The 26,058-nt window shown below is 46.2% G+C and overlaps 2 protein-coding genes across 10 annotated transcripts in view; both read right to left on the bottom strand.

Annotated features, from left to right (window-relative positions):
- Positions 1–5,305, bottom strand: part of LLGL2 (LLGL scribble cell polarity complex component 2) — a 69,028-nt gene extending 63,723 nt beyond the window's left edge. For 3 of the 5 annotated variants that reach the window (XM_053375890.1, XM_053375891.1, XM_053375892.1), the window contains exon 1: positions 5,204–5,305. Coding sequence is in view for 1 of the 5 variants with exons in the window: in XM_053375893.1 (XP_053231868.1) it covers positions 5,007–5,016 (10 nt within the window). In the remaining 4 variants the exon portion in view is untranslated. The other 2 variants (XM_053375895.1, XM_053375893.1) reach the window with 2 other exon arrangements.
- Positions 5,306–6,002: 697 nt separating this feature from the next.
- Positions 6,003–25,803, bottom strand: TSEN54 (tRNA splicing endonuclease subunit 54). Of its 5 annotated transcripts, none has more exons than XM_053375898.1 (12): positions 25,710–25,803; positions 24,451–24,615; positions 23,513–23,576; positions 22,517–22,600; positions 21,036–21,134; positions 19,589–19,641; positions 18,162–18,260; positions 15,982–16,622; positions 14,744–14,804; positions 12,977–13,093; positions 11,245–11,433; positions 6,003–6,021 (listed from the first exon to the last, which is right to left on the bottom strand). In XM_053375898.1, exons 1-11 carry the CDS (start codon positions 25,751–25,753, stop codon positions 11,283–11,285), a joined length of 1,578 nt encoding a protein of 525 aa, XP_053231873.1. In that variant the 5' UTR covers positions 25,754–25,803; the 3' UTR covers positions 6,003–6,021; positions 11,245–11,282. The 5 variants fall into 5 exon arrangements, with proteins under 5 accessions (XP_053231873.1, XP_053231872.1, XP_053231871.1 ...); XM_053375897.1 differs by lacking the exon at positions 6,003–6,021 and adding an exon at positions 10,168–10,735; XM_053375896.1 differs by lacking the exon at positions 6,003–6,021 and having other exon boundaries at positions 10,168–11,433.
- Between the last annotated feature and the right edge of the window lie 255 nt (positions 25,804–26,058).

Raw genomic sequence — 26,058 nt, 5'->3', positions numbered from 1 at the left:
CCAGAGGGACCCTTGACACTCTGAAGCAGATTTTGTGGGTGTGGGAGAGGCTTGCAGGTGACAGCAGAGGAAAGGGACATTCCATTGCACAAGAAGAAGTCTATTGTGCAAGCGAACAGCAGCATTTGGAGTTCACACAAGCCACCTTATTTACAACCCTCAGAGCAAGATGACCAGATGATGATGTACTTCAGCTCCCATCAGTCTCGACCAGCATGGTCATAATGATAAGAGTTGTATTCCATCAACATCTAGAGGGCTACAGATTTCCCATCTCTGCAGCAGAGCGTACCACTGAAGCACATCTGCATTCCATACAGAAGCAAGATTAGCCCAAAATCTAAAACTCCACTCCAAATACCAATGGCATTTATGATGTCTGTAAGGAAAAAAACAACAGCAATAAAAACTTTGTGTTGCTTACTAAATTTATTACTATACATGCACCACCAAGTCATTTTATTGCCAGAAGCTAACTTCTCAATTCATAGTTGAGCTATACAAGACACCAGTAAAAATCACACTGTGGCTAATTCCACAACACCACATTTAAACCATGGAAGTTATACCACATTTAAGTTACTGCAGAGAATATACGTAAAAAAGGCAACAGTTAATTAATCCTTTGAGTGATGTAACAGACAGGTCAGTATTTTCCATTTTTCCCTTTATTTGATGCTGTACATGGCAAGGACATTCCATGATAGTTGATTCATATTAGAGATAGAAAATACCACATATAACACAAAAATGTTCCCATAATCCTGCAAAAGGAGGTAGGGCTATCTTTCCTTTTAATCACCCAACTTACTCGGAAAAAGATTGTCCGTTTGGGACAAACTTGTTAACCATAAGCTTCAGAATGACAATTTTAAAATATACTGTATGCTCCAGTGAGGCAGCTTCGGTGTTAATTCCTATGAGAAGTATTTGCATAGCAAAGAGTCAGAGATATTTTTAAGTGTGATAGTACATGGAGTCTTCTGTGACCGAAAGCTGCTCACCCGCCTCTGATGAAGCAATGGCAACTAGTTTCCATTGCTGTTATACCACATATTAATGCCTGTAAGTCAGGGATGCAGCTTTCCAGATGTTTCTCAACCTACCATCAGCCCCAGTCAGCATGGTCAATGGTCAGGATGACGGAAGTTACAAGTGAAGTTCCCCAACTCTGCTGAAAGACTCTCTGTTTACATTTGGTTGTATACCAATACTAGTTGTCGTTCATCCTACAGGTTTGTCAAGTTCAATAATTGCTGATTTTCCCTTCTGGAAGTATACCCTACTACACAGACCCTAAACATGTTTACTCAGAAAGCAATCCCATTATTGTAATTGCGTACGCTCAAGGGAACCAGGGATGGTCTGGGAACACCTGATGCCGCAGCAAAGCAGGAACAGACCTTAACAATAAACCACACAGAAGATCACATAGGAGCAGAATAAACATTATTAAAATTGTGCACACTCTGGACTACAAGTTCTCATTTAAGATGAAACCCACATATTAAATGTAATATTAGGCAGCAGCTGCTTGACCAGCTGCAGCTTGAGCACACCTGTGGCAAAATATATTTTAACAGAAGCATCAACAATACATAGTACACCCTTGCTTCCTACACAGACCTTGAAAATGTAAACAGCTTTAACAGCTCAAACTTGCTGCTGCTCATGAAACATTATGCTGTACAGGTGACTCTAGACTCTGAATATTAACACAAATTTCAACCATGAACAGCAGACAGGTAACTTCAAGGAACCACCCCCAGGTTCCAGTTTCAACAATACAATAGGCATGAACATCTACAGCACGGGTGTCAAACACAAGGCCCGCGGGCCAAATCCGGCCCGCCAGACCTCATCATGTAGCCTGTGGCATCAAGGGCGAGGAAGCGAGCTTCTCGTCCTTTTTACTGGTCCCGACCCAGATTTTAGGGTCCGCACTCCGGCGGAGGCTCTCTGCCTTTCTAAAAAGTGACCCACGCGAACAGCGACGCGCCCCGACGGCGCTGCCTACCGGCCGGTCCCACAACTTTCACCTGCCTCGCGGGCCGGGCAAAGAGGCTTTCTGCTCGCTCAGTCCAGTCTGGGGCTCGCTGCGGAGGAGGCGGTCCCGCGAAGCTGAGCTCGGAGCCGGCTGCCTCCGCCCCTCGGAGCCTCCCAGGTGCGGCTGCTCGAGGGGGCGGGTCGCGCACGCGGCTGCTTTTGGAGCCCAAGAGAGCCGCGGAGGCTGGCAGCGAGGGCAGGGAGCGAGAGCCACGCTTGGGACGCCGCTCGCTCACTCGCTCGGGCCACAAGAAGAGGCCACTGCGGCGCTGCAGCTGGCGAGGAGATGGCCAGGGGCGCGGGCAGCGGGGCCAGGGGCTGGCTGGGGATCGCTCTGGTGGGTAAGTAGTGGGGCCGGCAGGCGGGGAAGGGAACGGCGGAGGCGGGTGGAGAGCGGGGACCAGGCGCAGATCCTGCCGCAGGCGGCGTGTCCCGGCTGGGCTGGGGAGGCGAAGCTGCTGCCAGTTCAGCTGCGCAGAGTGGGGTGGAGGGAGGCGGGCGAGTGGGTGGTGTGCCACACCGCAAAGCAGGGGCGCCTCCCACCCCGAAGAGGACCGCGCCGGCATCTGGGCGGCTGGAGCAAAGTGGGAGTCTGCCAGCAACTTGGCTGCGGGAGCCTGGCTACGAAACACCGCCCCCCTCCCCACGCCAACACATCGGCTTTCTCCGGGCCGGAGGACTTGGCGGATAGCCCCCTCCCCAGGAGCAACTGCAGCAGCTCGGGGCCCCAGCAGGACATCCTGGCCACCCGCGCCCGCAGTGCCGCTGGGGCTCCCTTGCAAGGAAGAAACTGCTGCTGTCCAAACTGCAGCTCCGTATCCTCTGACTCCTGAGTGTGGCGGCAGGGCGGGGGGAGGCAACATTTGCTTCTGCTCTGCTCTGTTGGGACAGGCTCCTGTCTCCTCCCCGTTGGAGCTCCAGTCTGCCTGGAAGCCCATCTCGTCATCTTTTTAAAAAATCATTATTATTTCTTCTTCTATTCTTATTTAAAATCGTACTGGAATAGGTATATTAAATAGTGTATAGGTTCAAGACAACACACACCAGTGCCTAAGGAAAAATAACTTTGATAAAGTCCTACAGATACAACTGGCCCTTTGAGGGTGACCAAACTGCTGATGCGGCCCCCGATGAATTTGAGTTTGACACCCCTGACCTACAGGGTCACCTGACCCACCTCCAAGAAAAAGATGACATGTTTCACTTCAGCACAGCAAGAGGTGCAGAGCAGGGATAGAAAGCCATTTGTCCTCAATAATACACCATTGTCTGAGCTTGGAATGAAAACCTGCTGAAAGACCATTAATAAGGCAACCTCAAAGAGATTTATTTAACAATGAAATTATTTCAAAGGGCTCCAATTTCCACTGAAACAACTCAGATTTAATGAGACCCGGTAAGTTTTCCCAGCCTCCAAAGCAGTTACTATTTCAGGTTGAACAACTAGCAAGCCTTCATTGTTTGAAGAGACCAGCTTGTCTTAGAAGTTACACATGGAGTCCAAATTAAACTGGGAGGGGGAATAGGGCAGGAGGGGAGTTTCTCAGCTATAGAAGCCTAAACTGATCTGTTACTTATGTGCCTGGCCTTTGGAGAACACAACAAGGCTATTCTCAGTTGTGATACTTGACAAATACCTTTACTAGTTAGGGTGTGGTGTCCACTCATATTGCTAAAGACTGCATGGAGATTTCAGTTTGCCTCAAGCTTATCTGTAGGGGCATTCATTACCTCAGATGTCAGCAGTGTTTGGGGAACAAAGGGAAAATTTGGCTCAGTTCATGTGGTAATTTCAGTACCACAAACAGTTATCTAACACAATGAAGGGCAGGTTTCCATCAATGCGGGCTGATATTATCATACTTGCCCAAGGCTAACGCCAAATGCCCCAAAGCACACATACCACATTGCTCTGTAAGAGAGGATCTGCCATCTTGGATTTCCTCAATGAAATCCCAGAGCCAACTTTTGGCCTATGCCAGGGATAGAGAGCATGTGGTCCATCAAACCCTGTTGGACTACAACTCACATCCTCCCTAACCACTGATTATGCTTGGGGCTCATATAAGTCAGAGTCCAACACATCAGAGGGACACATTTTCCCACTGAGTACTGACCCTATATAGGCTAATGGAGTGGTTCAGACAACTAATAGGCACCAAGATGCCAATTACTGGCCTATACCTCCTAGAGCTTATTATACTAAATTTCAGTCAACAGCGACATATTGACCTTCAAAGAAAAGGAAATGACGAGCAAGATTCGTCTTCACCTGCTACCAAAGAAATAAAAAGCCACCTGGAATCAACAATAGTCAGAGGGGAAATCAAGCCCCCTCACAGAGATTTGCCAGCCTGCCATACTGTAGTCCCAGAGCACCTGTGCAAACAGCACAGCCTGCCAAAAAAGTATTAAGTACTTGAACAAAAGCAAACCTTTCTGAAATACCTCCAGCCAACAACCGACATAGCAAGGCAATGCTGACCAGGGGCATCGGAAGAACAACAGGAGTCCTAACTTACTGCTTGCTTCACCGGCGAAAATTAAAAACGAAAAACAAAAACCAGTTACCTGCCTCCCCAGGGCCAGATCTCAATGCTGGCAACCCCCCTCCAAAAAACCACAACAATCCACAACTAAGGCGGCCAAGGTAAAGTCCAAACTTCATACCCACAAAGACCCTCCTCCCCACACTTCTGGCAGACACCAGAAAAAGACCCCACATAATTCTCAAGGCCAAGCGCACCCAAGTGATGCCCCCCTACACGCTTTCTCAGCCCATCGAGAGCACCCTTCCACCAACCCACTGCAACACCCCCACTCCGACCAGCTTTCACGCCCCCTAACCACCATACCAAAGAATCCCTCCGACGCCCGCCCTGCAAGGCACTCCCCGACCAGCCTTGCCCTTTCTTCCCAGGATCCATGACAAAGCTCAGAGCAGTCTCCTATTTGCTCACCTTCCAGCATGGAGTCCAAGAATCAACTCCACCCAACGCCTGTCCAAGGGAGCTTCTCCCTCTCCCCCCCCCGGAAAGCACCCCTCCCTTTACCTGGCGTCCCCGCTTTCTTTGCAGCCTCAGCCCCGTCCCCCCGCCCAGGCCCCCCGCTCACCGGGGGGGAGGGCCGCGTGCAGAGAAGCCAGCCTGAGCCTTACCGTGCAATGTCCCCCGACGCGCCCCAGCTCCTCCTTGCGCCGGCGCCGCCGCCACCTCTCCTTCCTGGATACCTCCAGCGGGGGGGGCGTGCCCGCCGGATATGCAAATCACAAAGGAGGCGTGGTGCATCCCTTTCTCCCCCCCCCCCCCAACTCTGCCGCTCGTGAATAATTCATCGCGCTCACCGCTACCCGCCTAGCCAATCGGGAATCAGCAAACCTCTGCCTGCATTCTTCTCACTTTGCATCCGGCCAATAGCAATTGGCGCGCGAGAGGGGGGGGATCGAGATCAACGTAGGCTAATTCCAGTATGACTATCTTGGCTTCTTAAGACGCCGTGGTCACGCCCCATATCCGCCGAGTTCTGGGCGCACCTATCTTGCTTTTTTCCGGTGGAGGAGAGACGGTGTGCAAGCAGGGGTACAAAGGGCATGAGCAAAGATAGGATTCTGGCTGCTGCTTTCCTGGTGCTAGATCGTAATTAAGGCTGCTCCCTTGATTCAGAGCAAGTAGGAGCTCCTGCGAAGAACAAAAACTCGAACGTGGCGCTTTTCCAGATTGCATTTCCTCCAATCTTGACTGCGTTTTCTTATGTGTTGCTCTGGAGCAGGTAAGGGAGAGACAAGAGCGGATGGATTCGTATTCCGATCAGGAAAGAGATACCGGTCGCAAAAAAAGTAAAACAGCAGCTCAGTGCACACAGTAATTAGAACAGGACCGTACTACTGTTGGACGTGATACCACTGGTAACTTGGATTTCGAATTAAAATTCTCAGCCTAGTCGTTGCATCTTCCTTTAGGGAGATCCCTTCCCAAGCTGTATAATAAAGATTACCACCGTTAATTAGAGGTCTTGTTCATACTAATATTCATGACAGTTCTAACTCTTGATCATGGCCAAATGTCTTTTATTTCTTCTTATCTCTCTTTTCCACACACGGTACTTGTGATAATTTCTAAAGGTGTTGCCCTGTTAACTCTGTTGCAGCAAGAACAGCAATTTGTGCCACAATTTACACCACAATATCATCTCCGAGTAGTCTTTAAGCTGCCACAAGGCTGTTTATAATATTTCTGATAGTAGTTGAGTTTATACTGCTTGCTGTGGTGGTGAGAGCAGCAGGCAGGGTCTGATCAAGCGATAAAAACAAGCCACATCTTCTGCTTGTTTACGTTAAGAGCAATCCTATTGAACAGTAGTATATTAAACTTGCGTCAGAGAATATCATGCTGTAGATTAAAGGTACTGTGTTCACAATTATGCTTGGAAGAGAGTCCTTTAAGAGGATCTGACCAGTTTCTTGCTATTGTTTCTGAAGGGGAAGCACTGACATGACAATTATTTCAATATCTGCTTCTCTCAGTAAGCCTGGATGGAGCAGAAATAACAAACTGCATTGATTCAAATGACACATGTGCCACAGTTGTATGCAGGCTGCTGATAGAGCCTGAACATGTTACTCCCTTTTTAAATGAGCACACATAAATGCATATTTGCAAGGCTAAACATGGTAGTAGTACTGTTAGGGCAGGATTTGGGGGCAGAGGCTTAAGGCCCCATTTAACAAAATAAGCAGGAGAGTCCCCACATACACAAACAGGGGTTATCTTGCCACATTTTGAAGTAAATTAAAACACATGCCCCCTCAGAAACCCCCTTCCAGAGAGTACCAGTGCTACCTTACATCTAAAGCAATAGTCACCAGCCTTTTGGGGTCTCTGAGTCACATTCAACCTGAGTAATGTGTCATGGACCTCCCCTCCCCCCGCACTAACCAAGCACACACTGCAACCTGTTCTATTGGCTACAATAAAATGCTTCTTTCAAGGCTAATTTGAATGGGTGAAAGGGAAGGAGACCCCTGCAAGAAGGCCACTGTGGGCATATGTGAGAGCCAGTGTGGTGTAGTGGTTAAGAGCGGTAGTCTCGTAATCTGGGGAACCGGGTTCACGTCTCCGCTCCTCCACATGCAGCTGCTGGGTGACCTTGGGCCAGTCACACTTCTTTGAAGTCTCTCAGCCCCACTCACCTCACAGAGTGTTTGTTGTGGGGGAGGAAGGGAAAGGAGAATGTTAGCCGCTTTGAGACTCCTTAAAAGGGAGTGAAAGGTGGGATATCAAATCCAAACTCCTCCTCCTCTTCTTCTTCTTCTTCTTCTTCTTCTTCTTCTTCTTCTTCTATGTGCACCTACAGATGCAATATTGGCCATCCCTAATCAAAAGATGGGCTGCGTAAGAGCATTAAGTCCAGAGACTAAAATTGCCTAACGGCCCCAAAAGTAAATCACAAGGTTGCAAGTTTTGGAAAAGGAAGGCGTGATCTAAAGCAAAATTACTGATCTAGCAGTTGTGAAAGTGATCTTTTTTATTTGTAGTTGATAGTCTTTCAGCCCACAATAAAACACTCAACTTTCAAATATTATTCACCATTAACACAAACAAACAAGAAACCCAAAAGCCACACTGCAGCAATCAAATTACTTTTGTTCATTGTTCTGAATTGCCCAAGCCAACTGGCTTATGATTGAGTTACGATGCCACAAATCAGAGGCTGGAGGCTGCTCTGTGCATCAGCAAAACTAGGGCTAAACAGCAGAAAAAGAAAACAACAACAAGTGAACAGATTTAGTTTCAGCTGAATGACAAAGATTGTCATTGTCAGGGGATTTTCTGTAGCTTTCATCTTGGTTTTCCCCCTCCAGCAAACAACTCTGGTACTGTGAAGCCTGGCTACAAGGAAGGCTGAAAGTGAGTCACCTTGCCACACACCTTTTTGTGACACTGTTCAGATAACAACACATTATTAAGCAGCAAGTAACTGGAAGCTCCAGAATTGCTGCTTATTTTTTTCGCTATTCTTTTCCTGGTTTCATCAGAATTTTGGTCCATATATCCCTGAAGGCAAGCAAATGTCATTCTGTCACCAAAACAAGGGAGATTAGCATTTGGGTTGGTAAGACACAATGATGTTAGTGGCTCCTGCTGGACTGGCTGCAAAAAATGGCAGTCCTTCTGGCATATTTTAAGGTAGATGGTTTTGTATTTTCGTACTGTACTGTCGGGAAATCATTCCCTGATCAGCCAAGTATAATGGGTGGCTCTCAGACAGGGATAAAATAATGAAAATGGACTGGATGAGTGGCAGAAATGTAGTGCTTATTGTCTCCCAACAATTTTGTATAAAACTCTCTGCTGGCATGAAAAAAAACATAAGTTTGGGACATGGTTTGACAACTTTGCGCATGTGTGGAGAAGTAGACCATTAGAGGTAGCTGGAGTGCTATTATCCATCAGTTACCTAATGGAAACAAAACTGCTGTGATTTTATGATGTACTATCCTGGAGCCCAGGGAAGGGATTGACTAGTTTCCCCATTATGGTCTGCAGATTTCAGAAAGCCACCTTTGATAATTGTGAACTGCAACACAAGTTCTCATTTCTTTCCACAAGTTCTCCCTCTGTAGTGGTTTGGTACCAGATCAGGAAATTCTTTGGTCCCTCAGAAACTCAAGCCAGAAAAATCTCCCATGAATTCACTGAGGCATACTTCTAAATGAACAAGGTTAGGTCTGGGCTGTACAGCATTTTGTGTGTGGGAGTCCTGGAAGACCTGCTTCCTGCCTTGCAGGCCTTTCTCCACCTGGCCTGGGAGGCAAAGGCCCTGGAATTGACTCCAGCTACAAAAGATGAGGCTGCCAAAGAAGCCAGAGACCATTTTGGCCAGGCATAGGCAAACTCGGCCCTCCAGATATTTTGGGACTACAACTCCCATCATCCCTAGCTAACAGGATGAGTGGTCAGGGATGATGGGAGTTGTAGTCCCAAAACATCTGGAGGGCCGAGTTTGCCTATGCCTGATCTTGGCTGTCTCTTAGGGCGGTCCCAGGTCTTCGACCCTGAGCTTCCACATCATGAACCGCCTTTTGCAGGATTGGCAGCAACAGCAGCAGATATGTTCTATTCTTAAGAGAATATTTTATTCTCTTGTTAACTATTCTGTTTTAAATCTGCAGTTTATATTGAATTCCTTTAGTAATGTTTTCTTTTGAAATGTTTTAAGATTTTTTTTGTTAACTTTGCTACATTAAATGTACATACCATTGTTGATTTCCTTTGTAATGTATTCTTTTGAAATGTTTACAATAACATTTTAGTTGCTTGTTCATTATGTTCAAAGGTATAATTTACATTTGACTTTCTTCAGTAATGCTGTATTCTGGATTGTTTTATTTGCGGTTTTAGTGTGTTGCAAACCACTTTGAGATTTTTTCTTAAACATATAAAGTAGTATAGAAATGAAATGAATAATAACGATGCGCAGAACATATCTAGAGGCTCTCTAGCCCAGTCTTCTATAGGAAATCAGGGTGTTCCGCCCTCTGGCAGCTCAACCCGCATAATCCAGACAGGGTAATAGCCACATACCAGCCATGTCAGAAGAGCTACTCCAGAAAGAACTCGTTTTCAGCCAGCCATCCAAATTGGGTGGAACAAATACACTTTATGAGAACAGAGGGCAAGGCTTGCTGCTTAATGTTGACATCATATAAACATGATGGTATTTGGGTTGGGTTGGGATTACGGGTTTTCTGTTATAGCATACACCATGTCTCCCCTTATACGGTCTCTGTCTCCCCTTATACTGAAGCACTAGGACAGCTCTGATCATAGACCTAGTGTCTCTTCTTTCAGGTAACTATGACTGGGTAGGCAAAGCTGCTAAATGCCCAACAATTTTCGGTTGCCTGTCTCTGTCTTGGGCACAAAAGAAATGCAGTGCATTCTGGGAGATCATTTGGGAATCCACTTGTTAGCAAATGCTGGCAGTAGTAAACTGCAAACTACTGCCAAGTAAGAAAGCCCTGAAGTATTTGACCAGAATGCATTAACTGCTGTCAATCATATTTTGCCTAAGAGAAATGCACTCTATGAAAGCACCCTAAAAGGACCACAAGACACTGTATTAATGTAAACCTAATTGTTATTTTATTGCTTTAGCCTCCACACTTGGCAAAAAAAACCCCAACCTTCATAAACAAAACTACCTCTAAAATTTCTTAGGAAAAAACACACAGGCCCTTTATTTTTGATAACTGCTTTCTGGCTTCAACGACTGTAGCAAGTTCATAGGCAAAAAAGAGGCAGAAATTTGGTATCTGGAGAAGAAGAAAAAAACTCCATAGCAGCAAGGGTTATAAATAAACTTTGTAATACAGACAGTTAATTCTCAACAGGGAATATCAATTTGCATCCTGGAGAGAAGCTGTAAAGTAGAAGTATGGCAGCCCAGTAATAATGACTCCAGCTCTGAATAATTAAAGGTTCACTAACTTTATGGAAATAACACACACACACACACACAAACTGGTGGTGTCTTTTTCCATGGACTCTCTGCAAAATCTCCATGTTCTGTAGTTTCCTTTCCTCTGAAAGATCATTGCTGTTGAAGACGGTGAGGAAAGCACTTGAAGAATCATCTATCTGCCTAACCACAGAAGACTATTCTCAGGTTTTCACTGGCTGTTCTGTGACTAGAAAGAACATCATGCAATAAACACAGGGAAAGACAATACGGTCCTCCAGATGTTAGATTACAATTCCCATCAGCCAGAGCCTGCAAGGTCAATGGTCAGGGATGATGGAAGTTGCAGTCCAACAACATTGGCTATCCCTGCAATAATGGCTTGCTCCGCGTCACTTGTTGAATCACTGATACTGAATGTTGGTTTCTAGAGTTTATGTTTGCCAAGGCTTCCAGATGGTACGAGCAACATTATTTATCATGGAAACACTTCCCTGGCATCAAATAACTAGCAAATCATTCCAGATTGGCAGAGCCACTATGCCATGTCCAGGCAAAAACCAAACAAAATACATTTGCACGTTTCTGTCCAGAAATGTTTGTTTTGTTTGAACTACTCTTTGCTTTTATGAAATGGGCAGGCTTTTGCTGCATGAAAATTGCATCTACTGGCGACACAAGGTAGGTAGATATTAAATTCTATATAGTCCTGAGTAATATTTTGTATAAAACACACACCAGTTCCAAAGATGTTTCCCGATGTGACAGCAGGAACATCAGGGATGAACGTCCACAGGCAGCTTGAATTCCTTGAAAGAGTAGAAAGAGATGTCTCCATTGTCTACTAGTGCAAAGACCACTGTGACATCTCCACTTTGGCAAGCAAGCTGCTTCACTGCCCTCAGGGATGGGATCGGCTCATCAAAGCTATGAGAGAGAGAGAGAGAGAGAGAGAGAGAGAGAGAGAGAGAGAGAGATGCTTATCTTTCTCAACAGCAAACATGCTTGATTTTCTGAAAAAAGACATCTAACTTGGAGGAGGTTGGGAAACTGGTATTCCCGTGATCTAGCTGTCTGGTGACATATGTAAATTCCTGGGAATCTAGTACTGTATTCAGGGGGGGGGGGGGCGGCAGGGAATTTCAAGCCCTCAATATTAGGGACAGAATTTTGATAACCATGCGGGTAAGTATTGGCTAAAGCAGTGGTTTTCAACCAGTGTGCCATGGCAGTCAGGGCCATCTTAAGCATATCCAGCTCCCTCCGGCGGCGCCCCCCCCCATTTCCCAGAGGTTTTTTTAGGGAGGATGGCGCTGCCGGCGGGGCTGGAGGAGATGGGCAGCGGCTGGAGGGCGGCTCCTCCGGCGGGGAAGAGGCAGAGGCTGGACGTGGCGCCTCCCGGCTCAGCTGGCTGCTTCGTGCCGTGGTGGCCATGGCAGACGGAGGCTCCAGGCACGGTGCTGCTTCGGCGTGGCATGGCGGAGGCGGCGAGCTGATGTCAGGAGGTGCTGCATCCCGCCTCTGCCTCTTTCTTGGTGCCCTCCAGAACTTGGTGCCCCATGCCACTAGCCTCTATGGGTAAGACGCCCCTGATGTCAGTGCGGGTATGTGCCAGGAGCTGAGGCGGCCTTGGAGTAAACAAGCAAGTGGGTGAGGAAGCCCAGACAGCCAGTTCGCCAGCCCTTGCTGTTGGGAACGGACAGGTAAGTCCCAGGCCCCTGTGGGGCAGTGTGAAGAGGCATCTCTCTTTCTGCTCAGAGACCAGGGGTGGCAGCAGCGGCTGCTCAGAGGACTCCCGAGGGGAGAGGAGAGGAGCCTGAGGGAATACTCCACAAGGGAGGGTGTTTGAAAAAGGGTGAGGGGCTGCCAGCTCTGCAGGCCAGGGGTGATAACTGGGCTCCTGAGCCCCACAGGGGTGCCACAGAAAGAATGTAGTTGGTCAAGGGAGCCTGGACTCAAAGAGATCGAAAACCTCTGGGCTAAAATATCGGCCACAGAACCAGAAAGTATAGAGGGGGCTAGGGAATTCAGCAGCTGGGATTCAGAGTCCTCACATGGTCTCCACAACCAGGTTCCTGCCCCAAATCAAAGAGCACTACTAACAAGACAGTCCTTGTGTGTCTGTTGGGTTGGTGGAAGACTCTCTTATCCTTACACCCACTCACACCCACGCCTGGACTGCAGCAGGAACTTGCCCAGCTGGCATGATCTCCTCTCTATAGGCAGGCATCCTTGGTGACTGACTGCGGAAGAGTTCCACTTTCTCAGCATGTACATTGCTTTGAAGGATTTCAAACCATTCAACTACAGTACTCTAAAAACCGATTGTTGATGCAACCCATTAGAGCTAAAACTTCCACTTTTTTGAAGGAAGGCTTAGGCTCTCTCCATAACAAAACTGTAAGCTAAATTCTTTAGCTGATTAGAATATGTAGCTTTGCTGATCAATAAACTGATGAGTGCCTAGTACCTGCGAACACACATCCGGGCGTAAGGCTTCCCAGGGTCATTCTTCTTGAAGCTGGAAGCCACATCTGCTTGATACACATCAAAATCAATCTTCATATGCCTGGTATCGTTCTGCAGTCTGTTGAGGAGGTTAGTTATCAGTACAAAGCTTGAAAGGTCTCCTGTACCCACAGAGAAGTACCAGAGGAGGGAAAAACAGGAAAGCACATCTTTAGCTACAGCATATTTTGGCAGGATCTAGAGTGGAATTAAGGGAAGGGGACCCATAACTTCTTAAGGTGTTAAAAGAGTTGGCTGGGAGAGGGGGTTGAGAGTGGGCATCATAATAAGGCCAGGGAACTCAGAAGGATAGCAAAGACACACTCTGGTCTTCCAGTCTGGTCTGCAGCTGTTTTGGGACTACAATTCCCATCATCCCTAGCTAACAGGACCAGTGGTCAGGGATGATGGGAACTGTAGTCCCAAAACAGCTAGAGGGCCAAGTTTGGCCATACCTACTTTAACAGACATCCAGATTAATTCCACAGCTAGGTAGGTTAGATATTAGCTTTTAAACAGACAGCAGTGTTTCCTCTGGGCTCTGAAATCCACCTCCCCTACCACCACACATAGCAGATTTCATTTGCACGCTCCCAATTAACAGCAAACAAGTCTTTAACTCGATTTATGCAGTCTTTACACAACCCAGAATTACAAAGCTTCCCTATCAGATACGGAACCACAGGCTCTGGATTTCAGTATTCCAAGCATTGCCACCGCCTGAGACTCATGAACGAGAGCGTCTCTCAAAGGATGTTCTCTACTGACAAGGATGAATGGCAAGCAGATAAATCTGAACTGAACTTGCAACTGATATCCTCCCACTTCTATGACTGGAAGAAGCAGGGACATTCAGGTACACACTGCGCTTTGCCCATGATGATTAGTTGGTTTGGATGTTAGTCCTTTGGTAAGCACGTGTCTGGCACATAATTTAAAACAGCATTCGAAGTTCATGAGCTGCCACAGAATCACACAACTGGAGAGGGACCCTGAGGAGCATCTCGTTCAACCCCCTGCAATGCAGGAATGGGCAGCTGTCCCATACAGGGATCAAACCTGCAACCTTGGCGTTCTTGGTGCCATGCTCTAACCCATGGGTAGGCAAACAAAGGTCCGGGGGCCGGATCCGGCCCAATTGTCTTCTAAATCCAGCCTGCGAATGGTCCAGGAATCAGCATGTTTTTACATGAGTAGAATGTGTCCTTTTATTAAAAATGCATCTCTGGGTTATTTGTGGGGCCTGCCTGGTGTTTTTACATGAGTAGAGAGTGTGCTTTTATTTTAATAATAATAATAATAATAATAATAATAATAATAATAATAATAATAATAATAATTTATTATTTATAGCCCGCCCATCTGGCTGAGTTTCCCCAGCCACTCTGGGCGGCTCCCAATCAAGTGTTAAAAACAATACAGCATTAAATATTAAAAACTTCCCTAAACATGCATCTCTGGGTTATTTGTGGGTCATAGGCATTTGTTCACCCCCCCAAAAAAAATATAGTCTGGCCCCCCCACAAGGTCTGAGGGACAGTGGACCGGCCCTCTGCTGAAAAAGTTTGCTGACCCCTGCGAGTCTAACCAACTGAGCTATGTTTCAACTTAAAATCAGGAGTGAAATATTTTAAAGTCAGTATACAAAGTATAGAATAGCTGCTAACACCTAGAACCACTGAAGAGAGATTAAAAAGCATTTGGCCAGCTTTCTAGCTTTGATACTTACAGAGATGCCTCATCCAGGATATGGGAGGGCTGGAACACACTGATCTGTTGGAGCACACTCGCTAGTGGGGAGAACACAAAAGAGGTCTGGATTAGGGGCATGCATTCTTCAAAGATCTTATCTGCCCTGATTAGGCATTCTCATCATTCTGACCACCCCACCCTCCACTCCAACAAAGCTATATGCACCTTCCTCTCCTTCTGCCCAGAGGATCTGTGAATGAGAATAGTTGCATGCAAAGAGAATGAAGTCTATGCAGCAATAAAATGCAAATTCGGTAAATAGAAAGAGGGTGGGCAAGCATGTACTGATTTTCTCAAAGTACAAGAAGGTTTTCTAATTGAAGTAGCCGGGCAGGAAGGGATGCCAGGAAACCAGGAATTATGTTCACACGTGGTGGGGGTATAAATAAGTACCTTTTTTTTGGCAAAGGGTGATTAAGGAGATAACAGAAATCACTGGGTTAAAGTTGACCCAAAGTCCAGCGGTAGCACTATTATTAATTTACAATGGGGTGGAAGGTTCACAGGCTATGAAGGACTTGCTCACAAATTTACTGACAGCTGCACAAATTATTACAGCTAGGAAGTGGAAGGGACAGGCAGAATATAAAATGGAAGAATGGTAAAAAAAAAAAAAGGTGTGGGATATAGCTATGAATGATAAATTAACATGTGCCATTAAGGTAAGACGGGGAATATGCAGGAGAAATGATTTTGAGGAGATATGGAAGGTGTTTGTAGAATTTGTACTGTTAAAATGGAAAGGGGTCAAACCATCACAAGAGGTGTTAAAATTTTGGGAGGTTGGATAGTTACAATGGAATAGTCTCGGTGGTGGGGTGCACATTTTTATTCTTATTAATTTATGATTATTAAAATATATTTTTTTAAAAAAAACCAAGTAGCTGGGCAGTAGGGGAAGGCACAGAAAAAGATGTGGTGAAGGCAATATAAAGGGGGAAATAATGAACTGGGTTACCAAGCTAGTAGGCACTCTGCCCCAATGGTTCTTGCCACCAATAGCATCACATCCTTGTAGGCATCAGCTTGAAAGGTGCATGCAATGGACAATTTCTTGGCCTGGTCCTAGGCCTGTTTGGGAATGTCATCCCTCTGAAGGAGTTGCTCTGTCCAGAGGACTGATGTAAGAACTGCCCTTCAGGAGCCTCTGGGGAAACCTGAATTCTAGCCCGTCACCCTACTGCAAAAGGGAACAAAGCCTCTTTTCAACAATACCTGTTGACAGTTCTTGGTCTGGCTTCACAAGCGGGGTGACCGCCTGCTCCCAGAGGTGTGTAGGGCGGTTCCGTTCCTCCCACCGCCTCCTCTCTTTCAGAAGCGCCTTATACTCTTGCCAAGTGGAGCAAAGCCGGACTTCTCTATCCTCGTTGACGCTGCTTTTGTACCTGCTCTCCCACTTCAACTGTTCCCGCTCCTTGCGGGTCAACCTCTCGTGCTTCTGGTTGAGCTTCCTGCGCCAACGGGTCGCATCAACCTCCCGGGCTGTTATGTTCTCCGGAAGGAGCCTCTTATCAGGCTCTGCCAGGAGGGTCTGCGGGCAATCGGCACCCATGTTGGGGAAAGTAATAGTGGTGTAATCCCAGCGGGAAGGACCGACGTTGCTGCGATCCCCACGAAAGGTCTTGCTACACCTCTTCTTGTCATCTTGAGCACGAGCTGGAGCTTCTCTTGGGACGCTACAAGATGGGGCTGGCTCCACAACTGCAGTTTTAGGATCTGAACCATTCGTGCTTTCCTTGGAAGAATCATCGGACGTTGGGTGCTTGGAACTCTCGTGATACCTCCTGGTCTTTTGGGGCGACTCTCTGCACTCCTGAGACTTCTCTGTATCTTTGGGTTTCTTGTCTTGTGACAACCTAACCAAAGGGAAAAGAGAAATAAATGAATAATAATAATAATAATAAACCGGAGATGCCAGGAATTGAACCTAGTGGTGATATTATTATTATTATTAAAATGTATATACCACCCTACATCTGAAGGTCTCAGGGTGGTTCACAAGATAAAAAAAAGGATAGAAGCATAAAATTAATAGCTAAAACAAAAACAAAACAAAAATGCCCCTCCCACAAACACATTTAAAAGGCCATAGAATATTAATCAGCTAAAGGCCTGGTTGAAGAGGAATGTTTTCTTTTTCTTTAATTAGTTAAAAAGAATTATTTCCAAATTATTACAAATCAAACCAAATTACCGTATTTTCCCATCTATAAGACATCCCTATGTATAAGACGCCCCCTATTTTGGGGGACTAAAATTTAAGAAAATGAGGAGAGATGTATACACAGGAAAATAAGGTACTTTAATTTAATACAATTTCTTAAAATCAGGTTTCCCGCTCCTGTTGCAAACATATGGTGATCCATTTCCTCCCATAGCCGCATCATCTCTTGTTTAATGTCCAGTCATCATCCTTCACTAGTCGTTAGTCCATTCTTGCAGCTGACCTTTCCCCCCCTTACAAACAGTGCCTCTGTTACATCTTATAAATATAAAATCTTATAAATATAAAATCCATTTCACATGTGTAGTTTCACTGTAGTTTCAGACCTGGTGTGCTGGGAGGACTAATTACTATCTTCCCTTATAACATTTTCGCCTGGCACCTAAAGACGTATAATGAAGGCCCCAGACAAATAAAACATGGGCATGCTCCTTTACCATCACAAACTAGCAAGGTCACAGTAATTGAAGGAATCCATTAGGCCCCACCTGTTATCTAACGCAATAACGGCTATTATTGAGTTCTTGACTCTTTGCACTGACGTGGGTGGCACTATGGGTTAAACCACAGAGCCTAGGGCTTGCCGATCAAAAGGTTGGTGGTTTGAATCCCCGCGATGGGGTGAGCTCCCATTGCTCGGTCCCTGCTCCTTCCAGCCTAGCAGTTCGAAAGCACATCAAAGTGCAAGTAGATAAATAGGTACCACTCCGGCGGGAAGGTAAACGGCGTTTCCACGCGCTGCTCTGGTTCACCAGAAGCGGCTTAGTCATGCTGGCCACATGACCCGGAAGCTGTACGTCGGCTCCCTCAGCCAATAAAGCGAGATAACCCCAGTCGGCCACGACTAGACCTAATGGTCAGGGCTCCCTTTACCTTTATCTACCCTTTGGGAATGGGTGCAAAACCTGCGGGCTTCCAGATGATGTTGGGATACGAAGCTCCCATCTGCCACAGCCAGCATGGCCACTGATTAGTGATGATAGGAGCTGGAGCCCAGCAACCTCTGCAGGGCACCAAATTGGCTACCCCTATATTGTGGCAAGTGGCAAACATGAAAATTGCTGGGGGGACGGGACAGAAACAGAACTGATACATTTCACAGTATGCAGTAACATGCCCACCTAGGGCTAGCCAGTCAAGGGCACCACTCCCAGCATCTGTATGGTTTTACCGAGGGCTGGAGCTCCTCCGCCTCTTGCTGCGACTTCTCTCTGTGCCCTGGCAGTGGCTATCCAGATTCAGCTGCCTCTCATATGGCGTTGGAACACTGCTGTGGAGTTAAAAGGGGAATCAGAAGATGGTATTAAACTCTGAGCATGTTGGCTAAGATTTACAAGACAGAATCAGGTAAGTGCTGGAAGTGTAAAGAGGTGGAGGGAACATTCTTTCACATGTGGTGGACATGTAAAAAGGTAAAAGAGGATTAGGAAATGATCTATGATGAACTGGGTGGGAAAAATTAAAATTACTTCCCCCCCCAAAACCAGAGTCCTTTCTGCTGGGGATAACCCAGACTGAAATCCCCAGGTGTCAGAAAAGGTTATTCATGTATGCAACAACTGCAGCCCGTGTTTCGTTAGCCCCAAAATGGAAAGTGAGCGAGGTCCCGACTAAAGAGGATTGACAACGCAAGTTGACAGAATATGCACAGCTTGCAGATTCAACATATTCTGAGCTCTGCTTCTCCATGACCAGCCACTCTCAAAATGGCGAAGGCGCCCTTTCCTTCGCTTTCCCGCTCTTTTTTCTAACCCCCTGGCTAGAGCTGGCTTGTATCTCCCCTCCTCCGAATCTGAGCTAGAACTTAACCCTTGCCTTTCCTGAGAACAGCCAGTCCCTCCCTGTTGCTCTCTTCTCTTCAATTCACTGCTCTCCTCCCCCCCTTGGGGAATGCTTTCTCCCTCTGGGAAACTGGAATCTTCTAACTCTAACTCTTCCCTGACAGAGAACATACGTTTAAAGAAGATTGGAAAACGTTTATTGAGTATATGGAAAATAAGTGTGTACAGCTGAAAACGCTGGCAACATTAAGATAAATTCAACAGTGTTAATAATTCTTGATGGATGTAATAGTGGGAAATTTATTTGAATGGTTATTGTAAAATATGCAGGGATGCAAGATATGGAAAATGAACCATGGAAGGAGAAGGAGGAAGTCATTGGATATTTTAAAGTTTGTAAAATGTTTATTTGAAATTGTAAAACAGAAAATTTAATAAAAAATATTATATAAAAAGGGGGGATCAGAGAACAGAAACCAGAACATGCCATTCACTCTTAGCTGCAAAAGCCTTTTTAGCAACGCAGAAATAGCGATAGGAAACGTCCCTTCCTCCTGGTTATCAGCTCTTCACCTGACTAATCCACAGACTCATTTGAAATCAAAGGAAGAAGTGGGAGGCAAAATCCATATACAGGTCTCATGACTGACCCAAAGGATGGGAAGGTGTGCACTAACCTTGGGAGGTTGGGGTGTCAAAAGGGAGGGAGTGCGAGACAGACAGAAGGAACCAACATGCAATGCTAAGTGGGTGCCTAAAGGAAAACCTTGAGAAGGGTGTTCTAAGGGAGGGAGAAAGACCACCATCAAACAATTACCTGGGATGGAATCTCAGAACGATGTAACCCAGTCTTTTCAAGTGGCTGAATACCTTAAAACAGGGATGAAAATGAAGTCTGACTTTTGTGTCTTTTCAGGATCATACAACAAAACTTGAATCAACATTACCCATGACGGAAAGCCATTCTGCTCAGCTGCTGCTATTGCCTCTCCAGCAGAGGTGTGTAGGGGTAGGGTGTGTGTGTGTGTGTGGCAGCACCAACAGTTTGAAACTCCCTACCTATTGAGACCAAGCAGGCACCTTCACCCCTTTCTGCACCTGCTAAAAACATTCTTGCTTAGACAAGCCTACCCAGATGCTTAGAAACTTGAGGTAGTTTTAATTGGTTTTAGTATTTTAACTTTAGTATGTTTTGAGGTTGGGTTGTAATTTTGCTTGATTTTATCGCCTTATCTTTTTGTTAACTGCTTTGAGGTGTTGTTGTTTTTACAATCAAGCGGTGTATAAATTTTAGGAAATAAAATAGCAACAATAAAAATCTGTATCAGATCCATGTCACCAAAGGCACATTTATCATATAAGTTTTTCCAAAACACATTACAAAACAAAAACAATATTTGCAGAGTCATCGTGACTCATTTTGCTTTGCATGTTAATGCTTTGTCACCCCAAAGCACTCATTACTATTATTATTATTATTATTATTATTATTATTAACAAGGAGAGTAGCTCACAGCCTGTGCTGCAGCACCTGGTAAGACGCCAGAGAGACTTGCACTTCTCTTCCAAACACAATCACAGGTACCATTCACCTTTGTGGAGAATGCCACAAATCAGCTGAAGAGCCCTTAAGCCAACATATACCACCAGACTCACAGATCTTAACTTCCCATTATGGAAAAGAAAGAAAAAGAGGAGGCGTATACTCTCTCTCTCTCTCTCTCTCTCTCTCTCTCTCTCTCTCTCTCTCTCTCTCTCACACACACACACACACACACACACACACACACAAACTTTTATAAAAAGTAATTAAAAAAAGAAAAGGGCTATAGAGCTATCAGATACCACAGCAGATTATTGTTTATGCTTTCATAGAATATTGAAGCGTGAAAAATATTTTAAGTCTCCTATGTTACTTAACAGAAAGCCCAAAACACTGGTAGTATACTGACACACAACCTTCGCTGCCAGAGTAAATGCATCTGCTAACTATATTGTGGTAACTAAATTGGCACAGGGCTCTTTGCTTTGAACCTCCATGCAACTCCCAGTCCCCAGGGAATGAGAGAAACTCCTTCCATCACTCAGAAACTAAATACTTCGCCAACACAGGTTGATACGTCTCCAAATGTGGTTCTGTGCTTGCTGCAGAACTCTCACCATTTTCATTCATTCCAATTCAGTGCCGTACGTGTGAGCTTGGGCTTTGTTGACTTTTCCACGAGATTGAATACCTGCAGCCAAACCCAAATCCTGAGGCATACCTGGTACTTCAGCAGGCTCACTGTCTTCTGGGATAGCAGATTCTCATAGGCTTCCTGAACTGACATAGGCAGGCCTCTGTAGAACAGCTGAATAGATCCCTAGAATACAGGAGCATAACATTTAGGAATTAAAGCCTGCATAAAAACTCTGTGGGGACCATATTCTGTGGTCTCAGGAGCCAGCCAGCCCATTTTAACTCAAAAGTACATTGCTTTTTCTTTAACCTTCCCTCTTGGGGATTTAGGGCAACAGCACATATTAAGGTGGAGAACAGAGGGTGTGTCCAACTTGAGCTGAATAGGATCCTTAACATCTATTGCAAGAAGGTTTTGGGGACCTGGTCCAATCCCAACACATGCACCCAGGTGCTTACAGATCCATAAGAACAGGTACACACTGCCTACCCTTTACAAAGAACAAGGGCAGCTTTCCCCAACCTTAGGTATTCAGATGTTGTTGGGATGACAACCCCCTTCATCCCTGACCACTGACCACGCTGGCTAGGAGTGATGAGAGTTGGGAGTCCAACTGGGGAAGGTGACACTAGTGTAACAGAGTCTGCTCTCAGTCTGTGACAAGAAGAGGCAACCAGGCAACGGAAGCAGCAGAAAACAATGGAGCAAACTGTAGCAAGGGTATATTGACCCCTTCTCTTGTTGTTGTTTAGTCGTTTAGTCGTGTCCGACTCTTCATGACCCCATGGACCAGAGCACGCCAGGCACTCCTCTCTTCCACTGCCTCCCACAGTTTGGTCAAACTCATGCTGGTAGCTTCGAGAACACTGTCCAACCATCTTGTCCTCTGGCGTCCCCTTCTCCTTGTGCCCTCCATCTTTCCCAACATCAGGGTCTTTTCCAGGGAGTCTTCTCTTCTCATGAGGTGGCCAAAGTATTGGAGCCTCAGCTTCACGATCTGTCCTTCCAGTGGGCACTCAGGGCTGATTTCCTTAAGAATGGAGAGGTTTGATCTTCTTGCAGTCAATGGGACTCTCAAGAGTCTCCTCCAGCACCATAATTCAAAAGCATCAATTCTTCGGCGATCAGCCTTCTTTATGGTCCAGCTCTCACTTCCATACATCACTACTGGGAAAACCATAGCTTTTACTATTTACTATTACTATTTTCTAAGCACACAGTATCATCCTCTCCTTACTTCAGCTAGGGTGGAATACGGCAATAATACAAGGCATGGTTTGTTACATCAATTCTTCTTAGCAGTGCACGATTACCCCTGTGCACATTCTGCACTCTCCTTCCCCCTCTGTCCCCATCCTACTTCTGTGCTCCACAGATAAATGTGCATATTTGCAAACGATCATCATTTATTCTGCGACAGGTGGCTTCATGGAGCTTGAGACCTTTCTGCGAGGTGCTGCAGAACAAATGAGGAGGGGAAGGCAGTTGCCTGTGCAAAATCCCACTCGGCACTTGATAAAAACATGGAATCAAATTTCTTAAGCCTGCAAGCCCGGTCTACTTACACATTCCAGGAGATACAGGGCTTCTTCTGGATGCAAGCATTGCTTTCCGTGCTCTGCAAAACCCATAGTATGCCAGAATTTCCCCTGGCAAGGAAAGAAAATGTCAGTTGTTAGGATTAGCTCTAGACAGATACACAAGCCTTCAAAATGGTTTTCTGCAAGGTAAGGCATGCCCAGAAAGGCTGGATCCTTTAAGGAAAATATTCCAGACTCTCTTCTGTACTTTGTGATGTAGTCATATCCTCTCCATCAGGCTTTTGGCTATACATAAGAGGAGAACCTGATCTGTTGCCCTGTGGCATGAATTGCAGGTGAGGCTTGAGGATGTGTCACCTTCTACCTTTTGTGAAAGCTACTGTTTGAGAAGATTACAGTGGGGCACAATCTACCTTCCACATCTCTATTTAAGGATACCCATAGCTTCCCCATCTAGATCTCTGCACGACATTCTTGTAGCTATGCAGCTCTAGATTACTTACTCAGGCTACCTATCCATGTCCCATGCTTCAATTACAGTGGCGGCCTTCCTGCCTTATCTTTTGCTTACAGGCATAGGCAAACTCAGCCCTCCAGATGTTTTGGAACTACAATTCCCATCATCCCTGACCACTGGTCCTGTTAGCTAGGGATCATGGGAGTTGTAGTCCCAAAACATCTGGAGGGCCAAGTTTGCCTATGCCTGGCTTAGAATGCCACATCGTCTAAGCGCTGCACTGGCCAGCCCCATCAGAGAAGCTACTCTCCAGGGAGAGTAGCAGGTTCCAAAACCAATCCAGCCCTCTGCCATGGCTGCTCCCAAGCTGAACACTGCAAAAGCAGCTTCCACACCGAGCTGTGCTATAGGAAAAGCTATACCAGGCAAGGCCTAGACCCCAATCCAAACTCCACTCTTTGTGGTGGGTTTTTTTTATTTGAAGCCAGGCTCTGTAGGGACACTACATAATTAAAAAATAAAGAGCGAGAAACAACAGCATAAAGATGAACAGTGCGACTTACAGCAGGGGTTTTCAGCTCGACAATACCTTCCTGGGGCTTCCACTCAGCTGCCACCAGACTTCCCCTACAAAAGAAGTTTAAATAAAATTATATCCTGTTACCTTAACTGAAAAGGGGTTAAGAAACCATTTTAGTCTTAGCTGGAAGCACAACCTTTTGAAAAAAGATCAGGGGGCAACTTATGTACATATCCTTATGCAAAAACTGCTTCTCTATCCAGCTTCAAATTGCCTTGCAAAGAAAGCAGGCACTGTGAATCTACATTTTTAACACATTCAGTTATTTCACTGTATACATGCTTCCGTCTCTCAATATGCAGAATAGGGCTGGCAGTGCTCATGAGTCACAGAGGCAGCAATATACCGTATTTTTCGCTCTATAACACGCACCCGACCATAACACGCACGTAGTTTTTAGAGGAGGAAAATCCGTAGGCATGCCACCCGTAGGCATTCCCTCCATAACACGCACAGACATTTCCCCTTACTTTCTAGGAGGAAAAAAGTGAGTGTTATGGTGCAAAAAATACGGTACTTCCCTATAGTGGCCTGGCAAATGATGTTTGAAGCTTCTTTACCCTCTAAGTCAGGCCAGCAGTCTAAACGGTTTGAGACCAGGCAATCTGTCAGACTGTCTCTGCCTTCTTGGACCTGCACACCTATACAAAGCTCATCATCTAATGCCTTGTTCCATATCCTTAAACTTATTGCCTGGGACATGGGACAAAACATTTTCCGTTGCAGTAACCCTGGCTCTGAAACAACCTCCCTAGACGGGTTTGTACTGTAGCCCATTCTCTTGTGGTTTTTAGGCTTAAACACATGCAAGCACAATGTGGTTTAATCTCTCTGAATGCTTGTCTGAATGCTTTTTTTTAAATGACAGTTTTAATTGTTGCTTGTTATTATTCTATTTTATTCCTGTATTATAGTACATACAACCGCTCCACACGCTCTTCCTCCAAAAGCTGCCAGTGTTCTTCCCGGCACTGACGCAGCCTCTCCTCTTGCTCCTGCGATCCATTGGGGAGGAAATCCTTCTGGCCATGCGAGCGCTGAGGGACCTTGTGATCACGCGTGCGAGCAGACAGCAGTTCTGCTGGGCTGTAAGCAAAATTAAAGAAGGGCAACCACTCAAAAACCCAGTGCTATCAACACAAAAGGGCCTTGCAGCATCAGGACAGGGGCCCCTCTGGTCCAGCATCCTGTTCCCCACAGTGGCCAGTTATGGGGAAAACGCAGACCATAATACAAGGGCAATCTGGAGCCCTCCAGATGTTTTGGACTCCAACTCCCATCCAGCAGTCCAAAACATCTGGAGGGCTCCAGGTTGATAAAGGCCCAGTCTACTGGATCCACTCGCCTACACTCTCAACTTACTCCATACAATTGAAGCAGGACTTTTCTTTGGAAAAGCCACACTGCTTCAGCGACACTTGTGACTTCTATATGCTTGCTAACTGCAAAAGTGCTTTCTAACAGTTTACCTGAAGTTATGCTAACCAGCCTGCAATTTCTCAGGCCCCTTAAAGAATTGCCATTACAAACCTCAGACCTAGGGGGATAAGTTACACATTTTTGTCAGGAGATCTCCCATTTTCTGGAATAACTTTCTAAGATGCCAGCCATACAAAATTAGTAGAGCCAGTCCACTCAGCACTGCACAAAATCACTAAAAAAAGAGAGTCACAACTAAAAAAAATTAAACCCTGGGAAACCGGAAAGGTGTTTCCCTATGCAATTCCAAAAGGCTGAAGCCAACGTAAAATATGAGCACTTCCCACATCTGAATGATTTAATAACTTTCAGGCGGATGTACCAGTAAAGGCTTAGGAATTCGCTTCCTGCCACCTCGATACGCCTCGTTTACTTTCTGCAGCGGAGCTCCTTCTTAAAAAGGGAGCGCCCAGAATACGGGATCCAGGACGGACGGACCAAGAGGAGGACAGGGCGGAGCCCCCTGCTCCCGCAGCTAAAGTTGCGTGCATTCACGTGTTGCTGTTTTCATATCATCAGCTTATAACTCTCCACTACCCGCGTTCTCCTGGCTGCAGCCTCACACTTCCGCCTCCGCCCGAGCCGCAGGCTGCCGCGCCCACGTGGCCGTTCACCCCAGGGGAAGAGGGAGCCCCGAACGGGCGCTGGGCGACCCCTTTAAGCTCGCTCGCATCCCCCGCCACGCACCTGGCCCGGGTTACCTGAGCAAACGGCGACCCTCAGCAAGACGTAGCTCAGCATCCATGGATTCCACTCGCTCCGCCCACTTGGGCCCTCCGACTCTTCCCCGCTCTCCTTCCCTGGGTCCTAGCGCCGGAAAGGTTTCTCTCGAAGCAACGACGCTTCTCCTCCGAGTCTCGAAACCGGCGTGGAAAGCGAAGCAACGACGCTCACACAAGACTGCGGGCGCGCGCACATACGCACACGCAACATTTTGTGGGGGGGGCAGGTGCATTTTCAACAGGAAACCGTCAAGGGTCCAGATCTGGATCGGGATGCTGTGCAGGAACGTTGCTTTTTTTCTTCAATACTGGTACACATCAGTGCCGG

Source organism: Podarcis raffonei, chromosome 2 (assembly GCF_027172205.1).
Source record: "Podarcis raffonei isolate rPodRaf1 chromosome 2, rPodRaf1.pri, whole genome shotgun sequence".
NCBI classification, from domain to species: Eukaryota; Metazoa; Chordata; class Lepidosauria; order Squamata; family Lacertidae; genus Podarcis; species Podarcis raffonei.
The sequence above is the reverse complement of the archived record's forward strand: the minus strand, read 5'-3'. Positions and strand labels throughout refer to the sequence as shown.